At 36.4% G+C, this 18,334-nt stretch overlaps 4 protein-coding genes and 1 non-coding gene across 6 annotated transcripts; 4 read left to right on the forward strand and 1 right to left on the reverse strand.

The window, feature by feature from the left end:
* The first annotated feature begins 1,894 nt into the window (after positions 1–1,894).
* Positions 1,895–4,054, forward strand: LOC100263396 (scarecrow-like protein 14). The gene has a single exon (XM_002278297.1). It carries the CDS (start codon positions 1,895–1,897, stop codon positions 4,052–4,054), a length of 2,160 nt encoding a protein of 719 aa, XP_002278333.1.
* Positions 4,055–5,226: 1,172 nt separating this feature from the next.
* LOC100241120 (scarecrow-like protein 14) lies at positions 5,227–8,526 on the forward strand. 2 transcript variants are annotated; one of them, XM_010660248.3, is made up of 2 exons: positions 5,227–5,584; positions 5,819–8,526. In XM_010660248.3, the coding sequence occupies exon 2, from the start codon at positions 5,855–5,857 to the stop codon at positions 8,099–8,101; it is 2,247 nt and encodes a 748-aa protein (XP_010658550.1). In that variant the 5' UTR covers positions 5,227–5,584; positions 5,819–5,854; the 3' UTR covers positions 8,102–8,526. The 2 variants fall into 2 exon arrangements, with proteins under 2 accessions (XP_010658550.1, XP_002278317.3); XM_002278281.4 differs by having other exon boundaries at positions 5,239–5,584; positions 5,826–8,526.
* A 2,151-nt stretch (positions 8,527–10,677) lies between these two features.
* TRNAE-UUC (transfer RNA glutamic acid (anticodon UUC)) lies at positions 10,678–10,752 on the forward strand. The gene has a single exon. It is a non-coding gene; the product is annotated as a tRNA-Glu (tRNA).
* Positions 10,753–10,805: 53 nt separating this feature from the next.
* On the forward strand, positions 10,806–13,775 carry LOC100247875 (uncharacterized). The gene is made up of 6 exons (XM_002283240.5): positions 10,806–10,973; positions 11,291–11,377; positions 11,464–11,526; positions 11,696–11,797; positions 13,143–13,401; positions 13,497–13,775. Exons 1-6 carry the CDS (start codon positions 10,896–10,898, stop codon positions 13,607–13,609), a joined length of 702 nt encoding a protein of 233 aa, XP_002283276.1. The 5' UTR covers positions 10,806–10,895; the 3' UTR covers positions 13,610–13,775.
* Positions 13,776–13,838: 63 nt separating this feature from the next.
* Positions 13,839–16,639, reverse strand: LOC100252996 (protein FIZZY-RELATED 3). Its single transcript, XM_002283228.5, has 10 exons — positions 15,977–16,639; positions 15,733–15,855; positions 15,530–15,634; positions 15,250–15,429; positions 15,088–15,150; positions 14,797–14,991; positions 14,594–14,695; positions 14,443–14,505; positions 14,191–14,259; positions 13,839–14,115 (listed from the first exon to the last, which is right to left on the reverse strand). The coding sequence occupies exons 1-10, from the start codon at positions 16,436–16,438 to the stop codon at positions 14,062–14,064; spliced, it is 1,416 nt and encodes a 471-aa protein (XP_002283264.1). The 5' UTR covers positions 16,439–16,639; the 3' UTR covers positions 13,839–14,061.
* Positions 16,640–18,334: the final 1,695 nt, after the last annotated feature.

Raw genomic sequence — 18,334 nt, forward strand, 5'->3', positions numbered from 1 at the left:
TAATTTTGGGTCACTTCAACTAATGCATGTCTCATTTGAGGCCGATTATAGTATTTAATGAAATATTTTTGAACATTTATTAATTAGAATTTTAAAGTCTATTTCATAATATTTTTAAAAACCATTTTTAGTTTAAAAAATATTTTTGATGTTTGATAAAATTTTAAAAAAGGTTTTAAAATTTTTTAAAAATTACTTTTAATTTTAAAAAAATTGCGTGATTTCTTCAATAAACATTTTCAGAGAATATTTCTATTAAAAGCACTTTAACTAGAAACATTGTTAAACATATTCTTAAGTTGTATGTGGTTTTTGGAATTAATTAATAAAAAGAAAAAAAATGCTAAAAAATGAATTTTTTTAAAATTTTTGTAATCATGGAAAAAAAGTCAAACATAAAATAATAAGAACTAATTTTTTTTTTTTTATAATTTTTTCCTTGTTTCCTTTTTCTCATTTTTTTTTTTTTGCAAATCAAACATATACGACAAGAAAATTTTTCTTATATTTGGATGTAAAAAAGAAAGGATAAAAAAAAAAGGGAAAAAAGAAGGAAAAAAAAAATTAAAAGAATCCTCTTTCCAAAATGTATTTTTCAATAATTTGAATCTTCTCTCTAAGATATTTTCCTCTACATTACAATAGGATAAAAATTTTATAATATTTATTTATTTTTTCTTTTTCTAATACTTTTTTGAATTCACTTTCCTTACTTTGATATACCAAAAAACAGCCATCAACTCCAAGTAAAGGCAAATACTTATAAATCTTAAGGAAAATAATATTTAAATTTTTATTTATTTAAACTTCTAGGTAAGACACGTATTGGGTTAAAGAAAAGGCCTCGCTGGCGAGTTGAAATTTTTTTAAGTTTTTAAATAAATAATTGGGAGAAAATATAGGTGAAAAAAATAAAATTCTTCCCGAATAACTGGAAATTTTATTATTCCACTTGCTAGATACGGAAAATGACTTTCTTAATGAGAAGACCTCATTGACAATTTTTGCACGAATTTGGAGTAGGTATAAGAGCAATCGAATGCTCCATTGCTTCATGATGAGAGCATTTTATTGGCTATTACTCCATTGTTGTTACAGGCTTTGCGTGCTTTTTGTATACTTCATTGACCTTTGGGCATACGAGGAAAAAAACAATTGTGCTCTACATTTTAGGTGCAGGTCGATTAGTCAAGTCGACCTGTAAGTTTGAAGGTTGTCTTTTCTTACGGTGCTCATTTGTGAGTAAGGTAAATTTTGGTAGCTTCAATGTGGTCTTCCACCATAGCACCTATCTCCAAATGTGCTGGTTGAGATCAGGTTTCAAGGTAGACCAATATCTTGGTGGTAGAATTTTTGGTAGCTCCAATAAGAATTATTATTTCTGAAGTACTAAGTTTTGTGCTTCCGCTCCACACTAATTTTGAAATAGCAGCTATTTGATATGAAGATGGTAATATAGTATATAAAAATCTCAAATTTTGGACATGCTCTACTAAATAAAGACGAACAAGCTGGTAAAAAGTCTTAAACACGTTAGAATCTCTGACCGATGGAAGTCTCAATTCCTCCAACCTTCCTTCTGTGATTTTAAAATTGCGCCACCCTGAGGCCTTTGAAAAGGAGAAGTAGCACCACTTCATACCTGCTCCATCTCTGAGTTCTCTGGGGTTTCAGGTATTTCATCTTCATCTTAAAATTCCTTCTGTATATTTGTATATTTTCAACTCTTTTTTCTGTTGAATTCCTCCTGCCCATTATATTCTGTAGCTTCAAGATCATTTTTGCTGTGCTTTCCAGAGTTCAATTTCTTCTTCAAAGCTAACCCAGTAATTGAAATTTTGCGCTTTTGAGTTTCAGGGTATTATTGTCGTGGATTCTTGTAAAATAGTTGGCCATGGATCGACCCTCGAGGGGAATCGAATTCAGTGAAGACTCAGTTCCATTGTTATCGGGTGAGAATCTTCCCGGTGGGTTGAAATTTCAGGAGCCGTTTTTATATCAAAATAATATAGATACCGTACCAATTTCTCTGCACCCGAGTGGTAGTAATTTAGCCTCGTGGCCGTGTGCGGGTGTGGAGGAAGATCCTCTTGCGGACTCTGACTTTAGTGATATAGCTCTCAAGTACCTAAGCCAGATACTAATGGAGGAAGACCTAGAAGAAAAGACTGGCATGTTTAAGGAGTCTTTGGCGCTTGAGGCCACTGAGAAATTGTTCCATGACATCATTGGGGAGATATATCCTCCTCCAGGCGAGGAAAATTGTGGCAACCCATCTGAAAATGATAGTATAGATTTTAGTACTTGTAATAGTAATGATACTAGAGATGGTAACTTAGTGGAACCAGGGAGGAATTATGATAAGTCTCCACATATTGCTTCCCAGTCAACTTCTCATTCTTTAAGTTCTTCAAGCAGCCCAAATATTGTCTTAGATGGTTTTGTCGATGTTCCAATGAGTACCCTTAAGGTTCCCAATATATTTAATGACAGAGAATCTGTTTTGCAGTTCAGGAGGGGGTTTGAGGAAGCTAGTAAATTCCTTCCAAATCGTTCTGATTTGTCAGTTGATTCGGCAAACCATAATACAGAACTGTTAGTCCCTAATAATGTAATGAATAAAGTGGAGAAGAAGCATGGAGGGGAGCATTTTACAGATGGGTCAAGGGGAAAGAAGAAGACTCATCGAGATTTGGAATGTGAGGAAGTGAAGAGTAACAAGCAGAGTGCTGTTTATAATGAAATGACACTGACATCAGAAATGTTTGATCGAGTATTACTCTGTGATGCAGATGCATATGAAGCTGCCCTTCGTGAATCCTTTCAAAATGAAACAAGCAAGACTCTGCAGCAGGATGGTCAATCAAAAGGATCTAATGCTGGAAAGCCCCGAGGTTGGAAGAAGGGTGGGAAAAAGGATTTGGTGGACTTGAGAAGTCTATTAGCTCTTTGTGCACAAGCTGTGGCGGATGATGATCAGGTGAGCGCAGGTAAGCAACTGCAGCAGATCAGGCAGCATGCATCTCCAATGGGTGATGGGATGCAGAGACTGGCTCACTATTTCGCTAATGCACTTGAGGCACGCTTGGATGGCTCTGGATCCCAGATTTGCAAAGCGGTTATTACCAAACCATCAGGTGCCCATTTCTTGAAAGTTTACCACCTACTTCTTGCAGTGTGCCCCTTTTTAAAAGTCCTTAATTTCTTCACCAATAAGACAATCACAAAAGCAGCTGAGAAAGCAGAGAGGCTCCATATTATTGATTTTGGTGTTCTCTACGGTTTCTCATGGCCTTCACTTTTACAACGTCTCTCAACTAGGCCTGGTGGGCCTCCCAAGCTTCGGATTACCGGGATTGATTTTCCAGAACCTGGCTTCCGACCGGCACAAAGGGTTGAAGAGACAGGGCGTTGGATAGCAAATTATGCCAAGAGTTTCAATGTCCCATTTCAGTTCAATGCCATTGCACAAAAGTTTGAAACTGTTCAAGTTGGGGATCTCAAGATCGGTAGCGAGGAGGTTGTTATAGTGAGGTGTCGATATCGATTTAAAAACCTCCTGGATGAAACAGTGGTGGCAGAGAGTCCAAGAAACATAGTTCTGAATCTGATCAGGAAGATGAACCCAGATATTTTCATACACGCCGTCGTGAATGCGGCCTGCGATGCCCCCTTTTTCATGACACGATTCCGAGAGGCTCTCTTCCACTATTCTGCTTTGTTCGACATGCTTGAGAATAATGTGCCCCGCAACATTTTGGAGAGGGTGGTGATCGAGAGAGAAGTATTTGGCCGAGAGATAATGAACATGATTGCGTGTGAGGGACCAGAGAGGATCGAGAGGCCAGAGACGTACAAGCAATGGCAGATCCGTAATGAGAGGGCTGGATTTAGGCAGCTCCCTTTGGACCAGGAGATTGTTAATATAGCAAAGGAGAGAGTGAAATCATGCTACCACAAAGATTTTATGATTGATGAAGACGGCCAATGGTTGCGACAGGGGTGGAAGGGACGGATTATTTTTGCTATCACTTCTTGGAAACCTGCTTCCTAAATTGATGATATGGGTTCTCCTCGTAGAAATTGAGCCTTTTGTTCTATATCAAGAAGCTCAGTACCTGTTTGCTGCTGATCTTCTTTAGTTCTGTCCGGGCAGTTTGCTACATGGAATGAAAATAAAAGAAGAATGAAATGAGAGAGAAAATCCAAGAGTGAATGTGAAGTAGAGTATAGAATGGAAGGATTTTATTCCTGTTCATTTGGGGGAAAAATATTGCACAATTTATATTGCAATTAAATGCATAGATGTCAACTTTAATAGTAGAAAAGGAAAAACAAAATCATTGATCAAATCTTTGTGTGAAACCAGAAAAATAATAATAATTGGGAGAAAAAAAAACACATAATGATTTACGTGATTCCGTCAGTCTCAAGCCTACGTTAAAAAGATAGAAAAAAGAAAAACTTTTCACTATTGTTAGAATAAATTATAAAATCTCTTCCTATAATTTTTTTATAGGAAATTAAGTGTATAATTATTAAAGATGTTTTTTCCAAAAAAGAAGATAATGTAATTGAAAACACACTTACAAAAATATGTTCTATTAAAACTATTAATTAACTTCCCAGATTCAAAATAAATGTAACATCAATAATAAATAAATATAATAAAAATATTTATTATATTTATAAACTAATCGAGATCACAAATACCAGATTTAATTGAAATTAAAAGAAAATGACTTAACAAAATTTGATCTAATGGATGTCCAAAGTGGTTTATGTAAAATATGACTTTCTTTGAAACTTTGTGAATGACATTTAAAACACTCAGATAGAAAATGGAGATGAGACATCAATTTCATTTTCATTTACATTTATTAGTATATTTAAATTGTTTTAAAAATGGAATAAGAATTAAAAAAAAAAATTGATTGATATGAAATCAATTCTTATTCTAATTTTTTATTTATTATTATTATGATTCACTTTCATTCATATTTATTAATTTTATTGATTTTTTAAAACCTCCATAAATGGTACAAAGAACTAAAATTCAAGTATATTTTTTAAAAGATACATTTAATATAAATTCAAAATTTTAATATATGATTGATATATTTTTCTCATCACACGTTTTAAATGTATTTTTAAATTTTTTTAATTTTCCGTAGATGGAAAAAACACACAATATATTCCTATGACTTAGAATTGGAGAAGCAATTCCCGCAGAATTTCTTGAATGTAACTTCGAAATTTCAATTAGAGCCGTGGAAGGCGTAGACAAATTCCCAAGTCTATCCGCGTGTGGAAATGTCTCTTTTTGCTTTCTCTCAAAACTTATATCAATGTTTTGGGCGGGTACGTCTGATGAGTTTAATAAGAGGAAATAAAGAACAGGACAAAATCTGTTGACAGCGGGCATTTGGGCGGCCAGGATTTTCTCCTGCTCCGCCTCATCCTGAATTGCCAGAATCTTCTCTTTCTTTTGTGTGTCTGTCGCTGGTCCTCCATAATTTACAACTCATCGCCTCCTGTCTCAGACCTCATAGCACGTACTACTTGTCGTCTCTCTCGATTCCAGGTTTTCCTTTTTCCGTTTATTTTTCTTTCTGTTTGATTGTATATGTATTCTCGTAATATATTCTTTTGCGTCAAGATTTCATGTTTGTTGACTCTAATGTTCTTGGTTTGGCGTAATTTTAGGGTTTGTTTTTTTGCTTGTTTAATATTAGTTTGCTTAAAGAAAACTGAAAAGTTTGGGATGTTTTTTTGTTTGTTTGAGAGGGAACCGTTAATTGGAAATTTGCTGTTTTAGGGTTCAGGTATTGTTGTTGTGACTTTTGGAACGTAGATGGTCATGGATCGATCTTTGAGTCGATTATACGGGTCAATCAATGGAATCAAGTTCAGTGAAGACTCTGTTTCAATTTTATCTGATCAGAATCTTAGTAATGGACCGGGATCGGAGGTGCCGATTGGTTGTGTAGATATTCCACCATTCCCACCTGATCCAGGCTCTAGCAATAAAGCCACGTGGTCGAGTGTGCGCAGGGAGGAAGATCCTCATGAGGACTGTGATTTTAGTGATGTAGTTCTTAAGTACATAAACGAGATGCTTATGGAGGAAAAAATAGAAGAAAAAACTTGCATGTTTCAGGCGTCTTCAGCACTTCAAACCACTGAGAAATCATTCTATGATGTTATTGGGGAGAAGTATCCTCCTCCAATTGATCACCGTTTGATGAAATCCTCACCTTATGTGGAGGAAAATCAAGAAAACTCGTCTGAAAATAGTAGTGGGAAATGCAGTAGTTATAGTAGTATCACTAGTTCTACTAGTGATGGTAACTTGGTGGAACATGTGTGGAATGGTGATCTTGGAGAGTGTAAGTCAGCTCATAGTGCTTCCCAGTCCACTTCTCAATCTTTTTCCAGTTCTTCAAATGGTGCCAGTAATATTGCAAATGGTTATGTGGATTCTCCAATGAGTACCCTGAGGATTCCGGACATATTTAGTGACAATGAAGCTGCTTCACTGTTCAGGAAGGGGGTTGAGGAAGCTAGTAAATTCCTTCCAAATAGTACTGGCTTGTTTGTTGATTTGGTGACAGAGAATAGTAGGGGGTTAGTGAAGCAAGATCCTAAGGATGTGGTTGTTAAGATGGAGAAGAAACACAGAAATGAGTACTTTACAGGTGTGTCGAGGGGAAAGAAGAATCCTTATCCAGAGGATTTGGATTCAGAGGAAGAGAGGAATAGCAAGCAGTCAGCGGTTTATAATGAAATGACTGTGACATCAGAAATGTTTGATCTGGTCTTGCTATGTAACGAAGGGAAAGGTGAAGCTGCTCTTCGTGAGTCTTTTCAAAATGAAGCAAACAAAACTGTGCAGCAGGATGGTCAATCAAAAGGATCCAATACTGGAAAATCCCGTGGTAGGAAGAAAGGTGGCGGCAAGGACTTGGTGGACTTGACAACTCTACTGACTCTTTGCGCTCAAGCAGTTGCTGCTGATGATTGGAGGACAGCAAATGAGCAACTAAAGCAGATCAGACAGCATGCTTCTCCTACGGGTGATGGAAGGCAAAGAATGGCTCACTATTTTGCCAATGGTCTTGAGGCACGCATGGCTGGCTCTGGAACTCGGATTTATAAAGCAGTCATTACTAAGCCAACATCAGCTGCTATTGTCTTGAAAGCTTACCATCTACTTCTTGCTGTGTGCCCGTTTAAGAAGCTTCCTAATTTCTTCTCAAATAAGACAATTACAAAAGTGGCAGAGAGAGCAGCAAGGCTCCACATTGTTGATTTTGGTATTCTCTATGGTTTCCAATGGCCTTCTCTCATACAACGTCTCGCTTCTAGGCCTGGTGGACCTCCCAAGCTTCGGATTACTGGAATTGATCTTCCACAACCAGGCTTCCGACCGGCAGAAAGGGTTGAGGAGACAGGACATCGGTTAGCAAATTATGCGAGGAGTTTCAACGTTCCATTTGAGTTCAATGCTATAGCGCAGAAGTGGGAAACAATTCAAGTTGAGGATCTTAAAATTGACAGTGATGAGCTGCTTGTTGTAAACTGTAATTGTAGATTTAGAAACCTACTTGATGAAACTGTAGTTGTGGAGAGTCCTAGGAATATTGTTCTGAATCTGATCAGGAAGATGAATCCTGATATTTTCATACAGGGAATTGTGAATGGGGGCTATGGTGCTCCCTTCTTTCTGTCACGATTCCGAGAGGCTCTCTTTCACTTTTCTGCCTTGTTTGATATACTTGAGGCTACTGTGCCTCGTCAGACTTTGGAGAGGACGCTGATTGAGAGAGAGATATTTGGTTGGGATGCAATGAACGTCATCGCATGTGAGGGCTCAGAAAGGATTGAGAGGCCAGAGACATACAGGCAGTGGCAAATTCGTAACCTGAGGGCTGGGTTTAGGCAGCTCCCTTTGGACCAGGAGATTTTTAATATTGCAAAAGAGAAGGTCAAATTATGGTATCACAAAGACTTTGCGGTTGACCAAGATGGCCAGTGGTTGCTACAAGGATGGAAGGGGCGCATTATTTTTGCAATCTCTTCTTGGAAGGCTGTTCAGTAAATGCATGTTCTTTATCGCTTATGAATGGTCAAGATCATGGAATTCTCATCACAGACGAATTCCAGCCTTTGGTTCTGCTTATTTCACAGATTAAACGGGAGCTGAATTTAGTTGATACCTTCTTGCAATCATGCTATGAAATGTGGTTTCAAATGGAGTCAGCAACGACAACAATTAGTTGTTCGAAGAAAGAGATGACAGATTGCAAAATATAATGTAGGAGAAGATATTTCATGTATCTCAAGACAACGGTCTCTACTTTGTGAATCACTGAACGAATAACTCATGACATTCTAGGGTATGGTAAGCTTTGACATACACATGTTTATAACAAGTGATTTAATTCTGTTGTACAGTTTGTATACATGTAAGTGATACTTCAAGGATTATTTAGAAAAGCTAATTCTTTTTTGGTTATGGCTTTACCATTGCTGTTAATTCTTGGGTGCTTGTGGGCTTCATGTCCTTGTGTGATTGATTATCTTGGTTCATTTCATATGGCTTCTAGTGAGGACTGTTTCTCATTGTTCTATGATAAGACAGGTTTTCATGCTTGATGCTGAAAAGATGTATGTGATGTGGTGTTATTTGTTCTAATTGGAACCTGGGCGTCATTTTCTTATCAGATGAGAAATATATGCTTCCTGAAGTTTTCAGTTTTTTTCATCATGCAAAATATAGTGTCATTATGATTTTATTTCCCTTCTAGAGGATTTGCTGAAGAGATCTATTTGTGCATTTGATTGACTTATCATCATTGTCATCGTCGCCATCCTATTAATTTATTAGTATAGTTTAATTAATAAGTGGTTAGGATAGAGGGTCAAAGGAAGCAGGGGATCATGGAAAGAAAGTAATTCAAAATAATAGTGTTAATTTCATCTTAAAGTCTAATCTTGAATTTAGAGAAATGATCAAGATCCAATTCCTGATGGACTGGCACTGGCAAAATGAATTATTCAATTAGGCTGGGGTAATCAATGGCAATCTGTGTGCTTTTGTGTTGTGGGCCTGTGCAAAGAAGAAAAGGGAGATGGATGCAATGACCCATGAAATAGAAAACGTGAAAAACCAGCTTCCAAATCTGACTTTGAAAATGGGGATGGCAGTGGTATCCTTGGATTTCCAGAAACATATTCGCTACTCGGTTTTGAATTGAATTTTGATACCCAATTTCGGGAATCCCAGCAAATGACCTTGACATTGGGCACAAGGATTACTTAAAAGAAAACCAAATAAAGAAAAACTTTGCTTGCTATCACAAAAAGGAAATTATCTAAAAAAAAATAGAGGTAAACAAGGATTAGCCAAGGGAAACCAGATGAGGAAAAACTTTCTTCTCTTGCTTCTGACCCCTGCTAACAAAGGGGAAAAAAAACTTGCTGCTAAAAAAGGAAATTACCTAGAGAAAATAGAGCTAAACAAGGATTACCTAAAGAATATCATATAAGAAAAAACACGCTTGCTATCATTGTTATATATTATTAAGCCCACAATCTTCCTCATTTCTACATTACATTTTTTATAGAAAGGAGAAGACAATTACTTAAAGAAAATGGAACTAAACAAGGATTGACTAAGGAAAACTAGATAAGAAGATACTTGCTTCTATCATCTGTTAGACCAAGATTTTTTATGATAATAAAACTATGCTTAAATTTAATGGTTATATTTGAGTGTGTGAAGCAAGAAAGATTTTCTAAGAGATATTCAAGAAGAGACAATGGTGGACTTAAGATTTAAAGTTTGAGGTGGTGATTGGCAAGTGTATCTAATTTTTCCTATAGTTATTTTGTTCACTATGATTATACATCTAAATTCCAATACATGCTAACTATGTTTTAGAAGCTTTATGGAAGTTTTTAGGAGAGAAAAAATGAAAAAGAAAGAAAAGGCCCACTTGACTTCACTTTCTTTTTATTTTTGGAATAAAGGAAAGCCCTCTAACTAATTGGAAAGAGATAGGGTGAAGAGAAGTTAGACACAAGAAGATGGACAAAAAATAAGAGTACGCATGGAACCGAAGAATGTCTTAAATTGAATTTATCAATCTTATTTTTATTCAGATGGATCTAAATTAAGTCTACCTATAAAATATATCATTTTGAAATTAAATAAAGTTTGAAGTATTTTTCAATTTAAAGATTAAATATTAAGGCTTATTTGGAAATGTTTCCAAAATAAGTTATAAAAGATGTTTTCAATATCAATTCTTAATTATTTTAAAAAACAAAATTCTATTGAGAACTCAAATATAAAAAATAATATTTTAATCTCATGGAAGGTATCATTTGTGTATGTATAATACAAAAACTTTCAACTTATTTATCATATTTTTAATTGTCATTTCGAACTCTATATTTAAAAAAAAACCTAAAATTTATTCTTCAAAAAAACAATTTGTCTTTAGAATAAATATTCCTATCAAAATTATTTTAAATATGATCTTTGAGTTAAAAGAACTATTTTTTCACGTTCAACTTTCCAAACCTTCATAGAATAAAATAGGAGTAGGTGTAGGAAAATAGGGCATAACATAGGTATATCTATAAAAGCCCAAGACTTAATATCACAAATCCATTGTCGTCTAGTCCGGTTTAGGATACCTGGCTTTCACCCAGGCGACCCGGGTTCAAATCCCGGCAATGGAAGACAATTTTTGCCTTTTTTTTTTTCTTTTTTAAAGAAAATATTTTTTGTACACGTGGCAACATGGTACACTTGACCGATTTGACAGTAATTCGCCTGAGGGAACATTAGGGTTTCTCTGCAGGGGAAGAACAGGAAGAAGAAGATGAGCGGAGCAGGGACGCCTGATTTCTTTTACAGGGAAGCTCAGCGCCTCGGCTATGCGGCTCGCTCAGCTTTCAAGGTCCCCTCCTTTCTTCTTTTTCCTATTTCATTATGCGCTGTTTGGTTACACGGAATCTTTAGGGAATGAAAAGAAAATAGAATGTGGAAATCCTTATCGTTACTGGGGACATGAGAAAAGAGAAGGAAAGGACTCCACCTCAATTTTTCCAGTGCAGCTACTTGATTCACGATCTTAGAAAAAGGAAGGCCTTGCAGGCACTGTAGCTATTTGGTTCAATTTTTTTTTTCCACACTTTCCTGAAATCAACCAGAGGGCTGTGGATAGTAAGATATAGTTTATTTATCCTTTACTCTTTCTGTCTCTATTGCAAGCAGTTGCTTCAGATGCAGAAGCAATACAAACTGATAAAACCAGGGTCATCTGTGCTTGATCTTGGATGTGCTCCTGGTGCTTGGCTTCAGGTTCAGTCGTATTTCTCTTCTTTTCCTTTTATTAAACCTGCCTGAAGCTATGTAATAGCTTTCATGGTGTTATAACCTCAATGTAGGTGGCTTGTCAGAGCTTGGGTCCTCTAAAGAATGGTGGGGTTGTTGTGGGCATTGATCTGAAGGTGATTATCACATGATTCTTTTATGAGTCTATTGGTTTCTTGCTCGCAAGGGTATTAACCTATAAAAGCAAATAAAAACAAATTAAAGGTGTGGATTGGAAGATTGAGGCATGGCTTTTCCATTTTGTTACTACGTTTTAATATGCGAACTGTGGTATCTGCAGAACAGAAGGTGAAGGTTCCTTCTATGCATTGTGATTCGAGGGTTAAAACTGTTTGTGCTGATGTCATGAAACTCCCCAAGGACGAAATCAGGGCATTCTCACCACAGGTAAAAGATTGATAAATTCATTTGACACCTTTAACATATGTGCATTTGAAAAAGCTAGGTCTGTTACCAGCTCATGCCTTTCTGATTGCCTGCAAATGGAACTTGCCCTGGGCAATTGCCTTCTTTTTGTTTGTGCTGAATGCTTCAGAATGTTGTTGTTTTTTTTTTTTTTTTATCTCTTCTGATCCATCATTTCAATTTTAAGAATTTAGTTGACATTCATAAATGAGAAGAAGGTTAAGCATTTTGAGTAGTCCTTGGCTGAGTAGCTCTTAGTCTACAACAAGTTTTAGTTAAGGTTAGAATGCTATGGTGCACCCCTTTTAGTCTTAAGAAGCCTGAAAATATATCTGTTCATGACATAGTAGTCAAACATCTCTGTCAAAAAAAAAGTTATCAAACTTCTCAAATATTTTTGGCATACAAGGATGATAAGTTCTAGATTGTTTCACTAATTAAAGTCGTATCGTTTTGTTAATCTATTGCTTGGGTTGGCCTGCTTAGTTTTCAAAGTACTTGGGCCACTGACTGCATAACGGCATGTGAAACTCACAAGCAATAATATGAAGTGTTAAACCATTTACTAAATCTATGTCTAAACCCAACCCAAACTCAATTTCTGGCTGTAAAACTTATATTAATTGCCTAGTTCATTGGAAAATTGAACTGGATAGCCAAACTTCAGGCTTCATGAGTAAGCTTCAGCCTAGCAGCTCAGTATGCAGCCCCACTAGCCTGTCTCCTGGTAAGGGCTTGTTTGAAAATTGTTCTTAAAAACAGTTTTCTGTTCTTTATATCAGAAAATCATTTTTTAAGAATTTGAAAACATGTTTCTTAAACAATTTTGAGGTGTTTTTAGGTTTTTTTTTAGGATGTTATAAGCAATAATTGAAAAGATAAAAAATACTTTAGGAGTTTTTGTATTGTACACAAGTATACAGCATTTTTATGGAAAATAAGCTAAGAAAACTATTGATAGCAGGGAGATGATAATTTATTGTTGATGAATTTGTGTGCCTAGGCTCTAGGGTGACTTTGCATGTTTAAGTGCCCTCTTTAAAACTATGTAAGAGAGTGGGAGAATGTTCATATTGATTAACCTTTGATGTCATCATTAGGTCGTGTTTGATTCATTAATGAGAAAATGCTCATAAATTCAAAAACCAAAAAAAAAAAAAGGGAAAAAGAACTGGTACAAATTTGTCTTTGATCCTATCCAAAAACCAAAAAAAAAAAAAAAGGTAGTTTTTTTTCGAAGGTTGAACTATTTTTAGCATCATTCTTTATCTATATCTTCTCTCTAGTGGAGCTACTACACAGAGTTTTGGTTTTGTGTATTGTGCAGCGGAAGGGATTTTCAGTGATACTTTCAGATATGTGTCCCTTGGTTTCTGGTATCACAACTAAAGATGCAGTTTTATCTGCAGAATTAGGCATGCAAGCACTCCATTTGGCTGTTAGAGGGCCTGCCCTAGCTCCTTCAGGCGATGAAATTCAGAAGGGGGAGCATCATGATGATTCTACTTCTGGTCCAGATGACGATGGCATCCTCCAGCCAGGTGGCCACCTTGTCATTAAGCTTCTAGAGAGTGAAGATGCGCAAGGTGGGCATTTTTATTGCAGGGTACACACAAGTGCTCTTCCCTTTTGTGTAGAATTTCTTATGTTTCTCACTCTCTTCTGGTCATTTGTGTTGCAGGATTTAGCCGGATTTGCAAACCACTCTTCAGAAAGGCATCATGGTTGAGGCCTAAAGCTACAAGATCTTCATCCAGGGAGATTTATTTGATTTGTCAAGGGTTGCGGCCATAGGTGATTAATTCAAGTAGTTATCTCCCATTGAATTAAATTTTGGGCAACACACATTTTTAGGGATGTAGGAAATACACAGTTTTGTAACCTAGTGAGGATTGTTCATTGCACACAAGCATGTATTTCTTAGAAGAGAAGCGCAAAAACATAAACAGATTCACTGAAATCCTTTTAAAGTATTAGAAGAAGAGAAGCAAAAGACACTTCATAAATTCACAATTTCAAAATATTAAAAAAGGAACCCTGAACACCAGGTCTCTCTTATATCTCTCGATTTACAAAATAATTTAATTCCATATGTGCAGAGTGTTTTAAAGTATTAGAAGAAGAGAAGCAAAAGACACTTCATAAATTCACAATTTCAAAATATTAAAAAAGGAACCCTGAACACCAGGTCTCTCTTATATCTCTCGATTTACAAAATAATTTAATTCCATATGTGCAGAGTGTTTTCATCGAATATGCGTCCGTCCCATTGACCAAACACCTGTATCTTTGACTGGTGCCTGAAAAGAGATGAAAATGTTAGACACCGGAAGTTAACCACTGATTGTTTGTTTTCAAAGTTTGGTCATACTTACTGGTGTTTTCATGGAAGGGAAGATATTCCAAAACCGTAATGTCTCATCCCCTGCTCCAGTCACTATCGTCTGCAAAAGCAATTTTCACTTCTCTTTAAGTTTTTCTTATATAGAGCAGCATTGTGTGCATGTGGCGATTGTAGCTGAACTCGCTTTACAGAATTCACTTGTGCGTCTGTGTGTGCATGTATGTATGACCTATGACCGTATACTAAGTAGAATGCTTCAACTATGGAGAAGATAGCACTGTACCTGACCATCCGGCGACATGGCAAGATAGAGCACTCGCAAACTATGGCCAGTTAGAGTTGCGACCTATCCAAATTTCGAAGGAAATACAGATTTAGTTAGTTTGTGATGGAAAATGATGCCGGAATCTTCAAGAGGTTCATATAATTAATACCTTTGTCATTGATGGGTATTTCCAGACCATAATCTGATTCTGGGAATAGCCATGAGTGCTGACTAGCTCGTTCACATTCTTACTCCATGCCAGATTGCATACCTGAAGTTGAACCCATCAAAAATTGATTCAGTATATTATATATGGCGGTCCTGGTTATTGCACTTAGACTCTATGCCATGCCATAAAAGTTGAAACCACACCTGGCTTCCTGTGTCAACATGGTTTAATTGATTCCCATTTGTAGTACTCCAGAAGCGGATACACCGATCTGCAGTCCCACCTCCAGATGCGAGGAGGCCGCTCTGGTGAGGTGACCAAGCTATGGCCTTCACAGCAGCTGTGTGCTCTGTCAACTTCAAAACTGGTTGCTGAGAATGCTGGTTCCACACCAATAGCTGATCACACAACAATTAATACACTCTCATTCAGTACTCCACTAAAGTTGGATTGTAAAAATGAGGTGGGAAAAGTACTGGTGGATGGATGTATACCTGATTATCATTACCACCTGATGCAAGTTCTCTATCATCATGGGACCATTTCAGCCCACACACCTGAGGATTTAAAAATCAAGGATTGAGATTGGTTGTGATTTAGTCACCAAAAAGAAAATGCATCCAAGGTTCTTCTGTTGAATTCTAATGAACACTCACTTCGGATTTGTGCCCTACAAGCTTGCTAACAAAGTCATTTGAAACACGAAGATCGTGTTGAAGTATGTTGCGGTCTCTACTTCCAGAAGATAATATCCGCGAGCTCCAAGCCAGGACTCCGGTCCTTGTTTGGTGTCCGCTCATGGTTCGGACCTTCTTGCACTGAGTTCCATCCCACACCTGTTACACCACCAGTAATTTTTGGTTTAGTCTCGACTGTGTATAATGACAATACTGACTCTGTATAAACAGATTTGGTTAAAATCAGAGAATTATGTACCTGAACTTGACCAAGATGTGTACCAATCGATATGTATGAACCCTCTCGGGTCCATTGGACCGAGCACACACTGTCACTGGGCCCCAAATCACACAACTTGGTCACCTGAGAACAGAAACAGCAATAGATAAGCTTTTGCAGTGATGGAAGAGGAAAAATTAAAATGCATGGTTGTTCAAAGCGCTAGAAATAATCAGACTCACCTTGCTGGTGGATGCAGTCCATAGATAAACACAGGTGCCCAATCCAACTGCAAGCACATTCTGTGAAGACCAGTCCACAAGGTTCAAGTAGAAATCATCTTGAAGTGATGGGGCATCCAGAACCTGCAAACATTTGGCATCCAGTCAGCGACCGTTTCCTATATTTACTTCCGGATGTTGTATTTGAGTGTTTTCTCAGAAACCAAACAGACTCAAGAACAAAAATGATAATAGATCTAGAAACCTTATGGGGTGTCTTGGGGACCTTCCGAGGCGGCTTTGGAGGCGTAGAAGCCTCACTAGAAAACCCGCTATCAGGACCAAAAATCGAAGGGGAAAAGGGCGAATTAGGCCCCGAATGATCCGTCTTGAACCTTAGCATGTTCTTGCTGGGACTCATCGGAGATCCTTGACCTGCAGGAGAAGAACCAAAATCAGACCCGAAAAGCTCCTGTTTCAACAACCTAAAATACGCTTCGTTTCCGCCTTCCTTAACCGGCGATGCCTTCTCGATTAGCCCAAAAGTATGAAGCCTTGACGAAGATCTGCAGGGTATGAATCGGTCGCTACAACTTGTGGCTTTCGACGGGGACGACAAGTTTGATATCGCCCGATAGGAACCCGAAAAAGTCTCAAGGCGCAGAGAGGTTTCAGACATCCCAGCTGGGAGATTCAATCCACTTTTCCTTCTTTCACTGGAATCCATTTCTGGGTTTGCTTGAGCTCGAGTTCTCGAGTTGTCGGGCGTAATGTAGATGAACAGATATTGAAAACTCCTCTCCTCTCTCTCTGCAAAAGAAGAGGGGTTTTCTAGGGTTTTAGGGAGGAGCTTCGTATTTGGATTGGAAGAGGGGTTTTCTCTGCAAAAGGCTCCCAAACGGTCGAATTTGGTAAGGATAAGGCATCAGGAAGGTCTTGCTTGTAAAGGAAAATTCCCAACGGTTAGTTTGTTTTTGGAAGTAGCCGTTGCTTTCAGTATTATTTAAAAAAAAAAATCACATTTTATATGATTTTGTTATTAACATGGAGTTGGCTCCTCTTTCTCTGAGATTCGCCCATAATTGTCAAGCATAAGTACATGGTATCATTAATTAAGTCTTCATAAGAGTTTGATTATAGACTTTTTAATGCTAATATTTTCCTTTTTGAAAATATTTTAATATTCAAAATGATTAATTTGAACTAGAGTTAATTTTATTTATCTCATATGATGTTTTGGTTAAATACATCTAATCTCGTATGTTTGAAATTTCATCATGCATTTATTTTATTTTGAGTGAAAAGAGAGGTAAATGAAAATAAGAAATAAAAAAGACAAGAAAGATATTCGATGAATTTCAAACATATAAGGTTAAATGTATTTAACTAAAACCTAAAGAGAGGTAAATGAAATTAATCATTTTAATTAAAACATCATCTATTCCTCCCGTTAATTTTGTAATTTTTTTTAATTAAACTCATTTAACATAGTAATTTTTAAGCTCAATCATGTTATATTGAGCCTTTTATGTAAAAAAAAAAATGGAAAGCAGAATTTTCAAACTGTCTTTTGATCCACTAAATGTAAAATGTGCAATAAGTTTATTGTTATTCTTTCTTAAAACTTTTTTCTTTTTTTCTTTTTTTTTTGAAAAGTAGAGAAAAAATAAAAGAAAATAAATTATTTTAAATTTAGGTTACTTTTTTTTTTTCGTTTTTATGTAAAAAATAAATAATTTAAAATATATTATTTTTAACTAATTTTAATTATATATAATTTTTTTTATTTTTTTATAATAAAACCAAATATGAGAAAACATTTTTCTTTAATATTTTTTATTTACTTAATACTTTCCAAAAACCAAATATACTCTTAAAATACATGTAAATTTCAATTTTGAATTCAATAATATACCCTTTTTTATATGAATTTTCAAATTTGAATTCAATTCCAACAAAACATTTATGCCTTATCTGGCCTCATTACCAATAATGAAGCCAAAACAAATGTTGGGAGGGCAACCCTATATTCTGTCCTGTGAGATACAGGGGCAGTCCCCCATGCTTGTATTAGGTCGGCACGGTCAAGAATGCATCTCTCTGCTCAGCAAAAAAGGTATCACCATCATAAATGAACTGAATCTATAGCAAATGGGTTTGAACCCTACTTGTGTTGGTGATGAGAGTCGCTCAAGCTGTACGTCAAGATTTTGTGATCACAGCAAATGATATTTGAGGATGAGATACGCCTGAGATGCAATAAGGCCCTGTTGAGCTGGTCTAACATAGCAGGACCAGCAAGGCTCACTAGGATTCATGGCTTTAAAGGCAGCTGCAGCAGGTAAAAACTAAAGGAAGCTGAATATGCTCCATTTAGATAGATAACACTAGCATAGGTGAACCCTAAAAGAAACTCTGCGAGCTTTTTAGTTCCATTTATCTCACAGCCACACAGCATCTCTCCTGGTCGCTAAAAGGGACTTTTGATAAGAATACGGTAAATTTAAAAAATTATTCTTAATTACGGTAGTAGGAAAAGTAAAAATCTATGATAGTTTTTGCCAAGTAGGAAAGAGAAATAACAAAAAAAAAATCACTGAAAAAATCGTCTTTTGAAAAGACG

The sequence above is a fragment of the Vitis vinifera genome, chromosome 13 (assembly GCF_030704535.1).
Source record: "Vitis vinifera cultivar Pinot Noir 40024 chromosome 13, ASM3070453v1".
Lineage (NCBI taxonomy): Eukaryota > Viridiplantae > Streptophyta > Magnoliopsida > Vitales > Vitaceae > Vitis > Vitis vinifera.

What these genes read in the sequence shown, in the direction of transcription:
- LOC100247875 (XM_002283240.5), top strand. Translation starts at nt 10,896, where the DNA reads ATGAGCGGAGCAGGGACGCCTGATTTCTTTTACAGGGAAGCTCAGCGC. An exon ending in CGGCTCGCTCAGCTTTCAAG is followed by an intron (nt 10,974 to 11,290) that starts GTCCCCTCCTTT and finishes TATTGCAAGCAG; the next exon opens with TTGCTTCAGATGCAGAAGCA. An exon ending in AGAGAGTGAAGATGCGCAAG is followed by an intron (nt 13,402 to 13,496) that starts GTGGGCATTTTT and finishes TTTGTGTTGCAG; the next exon opens with GATTTAGCCGGATTTGCAAA.
- LOC100263396 (XM_002278297.1), top strand. Translation starts at nt 1,895, where the DNA reads ATGGATCGACCCTCGAGGGGAATCGAATTCAGTGAAGACTCAGTTCCA.
- LOC100241120 (XM_010660248.3), top strand. Translation starts at nt 5,855, where the DNA reads ATGGTCATGGATCGATCTTTGAGTCGATTATACGGGTCAATCAATGGA.
- LOC100252996 (XM_002283228.5), bottom strand. Translation starts at nt 16,438, where the DNA reads ATGGATTCCAGTGAAAGAAGGAAAAGTGGATTGAATCTCCCAGCTGGG. An exon ending in TCCCCAAGACACCCCATAAG is followed by an intron (nt 15,856 to 15,976) that starts GTTTCTAGATCT and finishes AAATGTTTGCAG; the next exon opens with GTTCTGGATGCCCCATCACT. An exon ending in ATGTTGACACAGGAAGCCAG is followed by an intron (nt 14,696 to 14,796) that starts GTGTGGTTTCAA and finishes GTTCAACTTCAG; the next exon opens with GTATGCAATCTGGCATGGAG.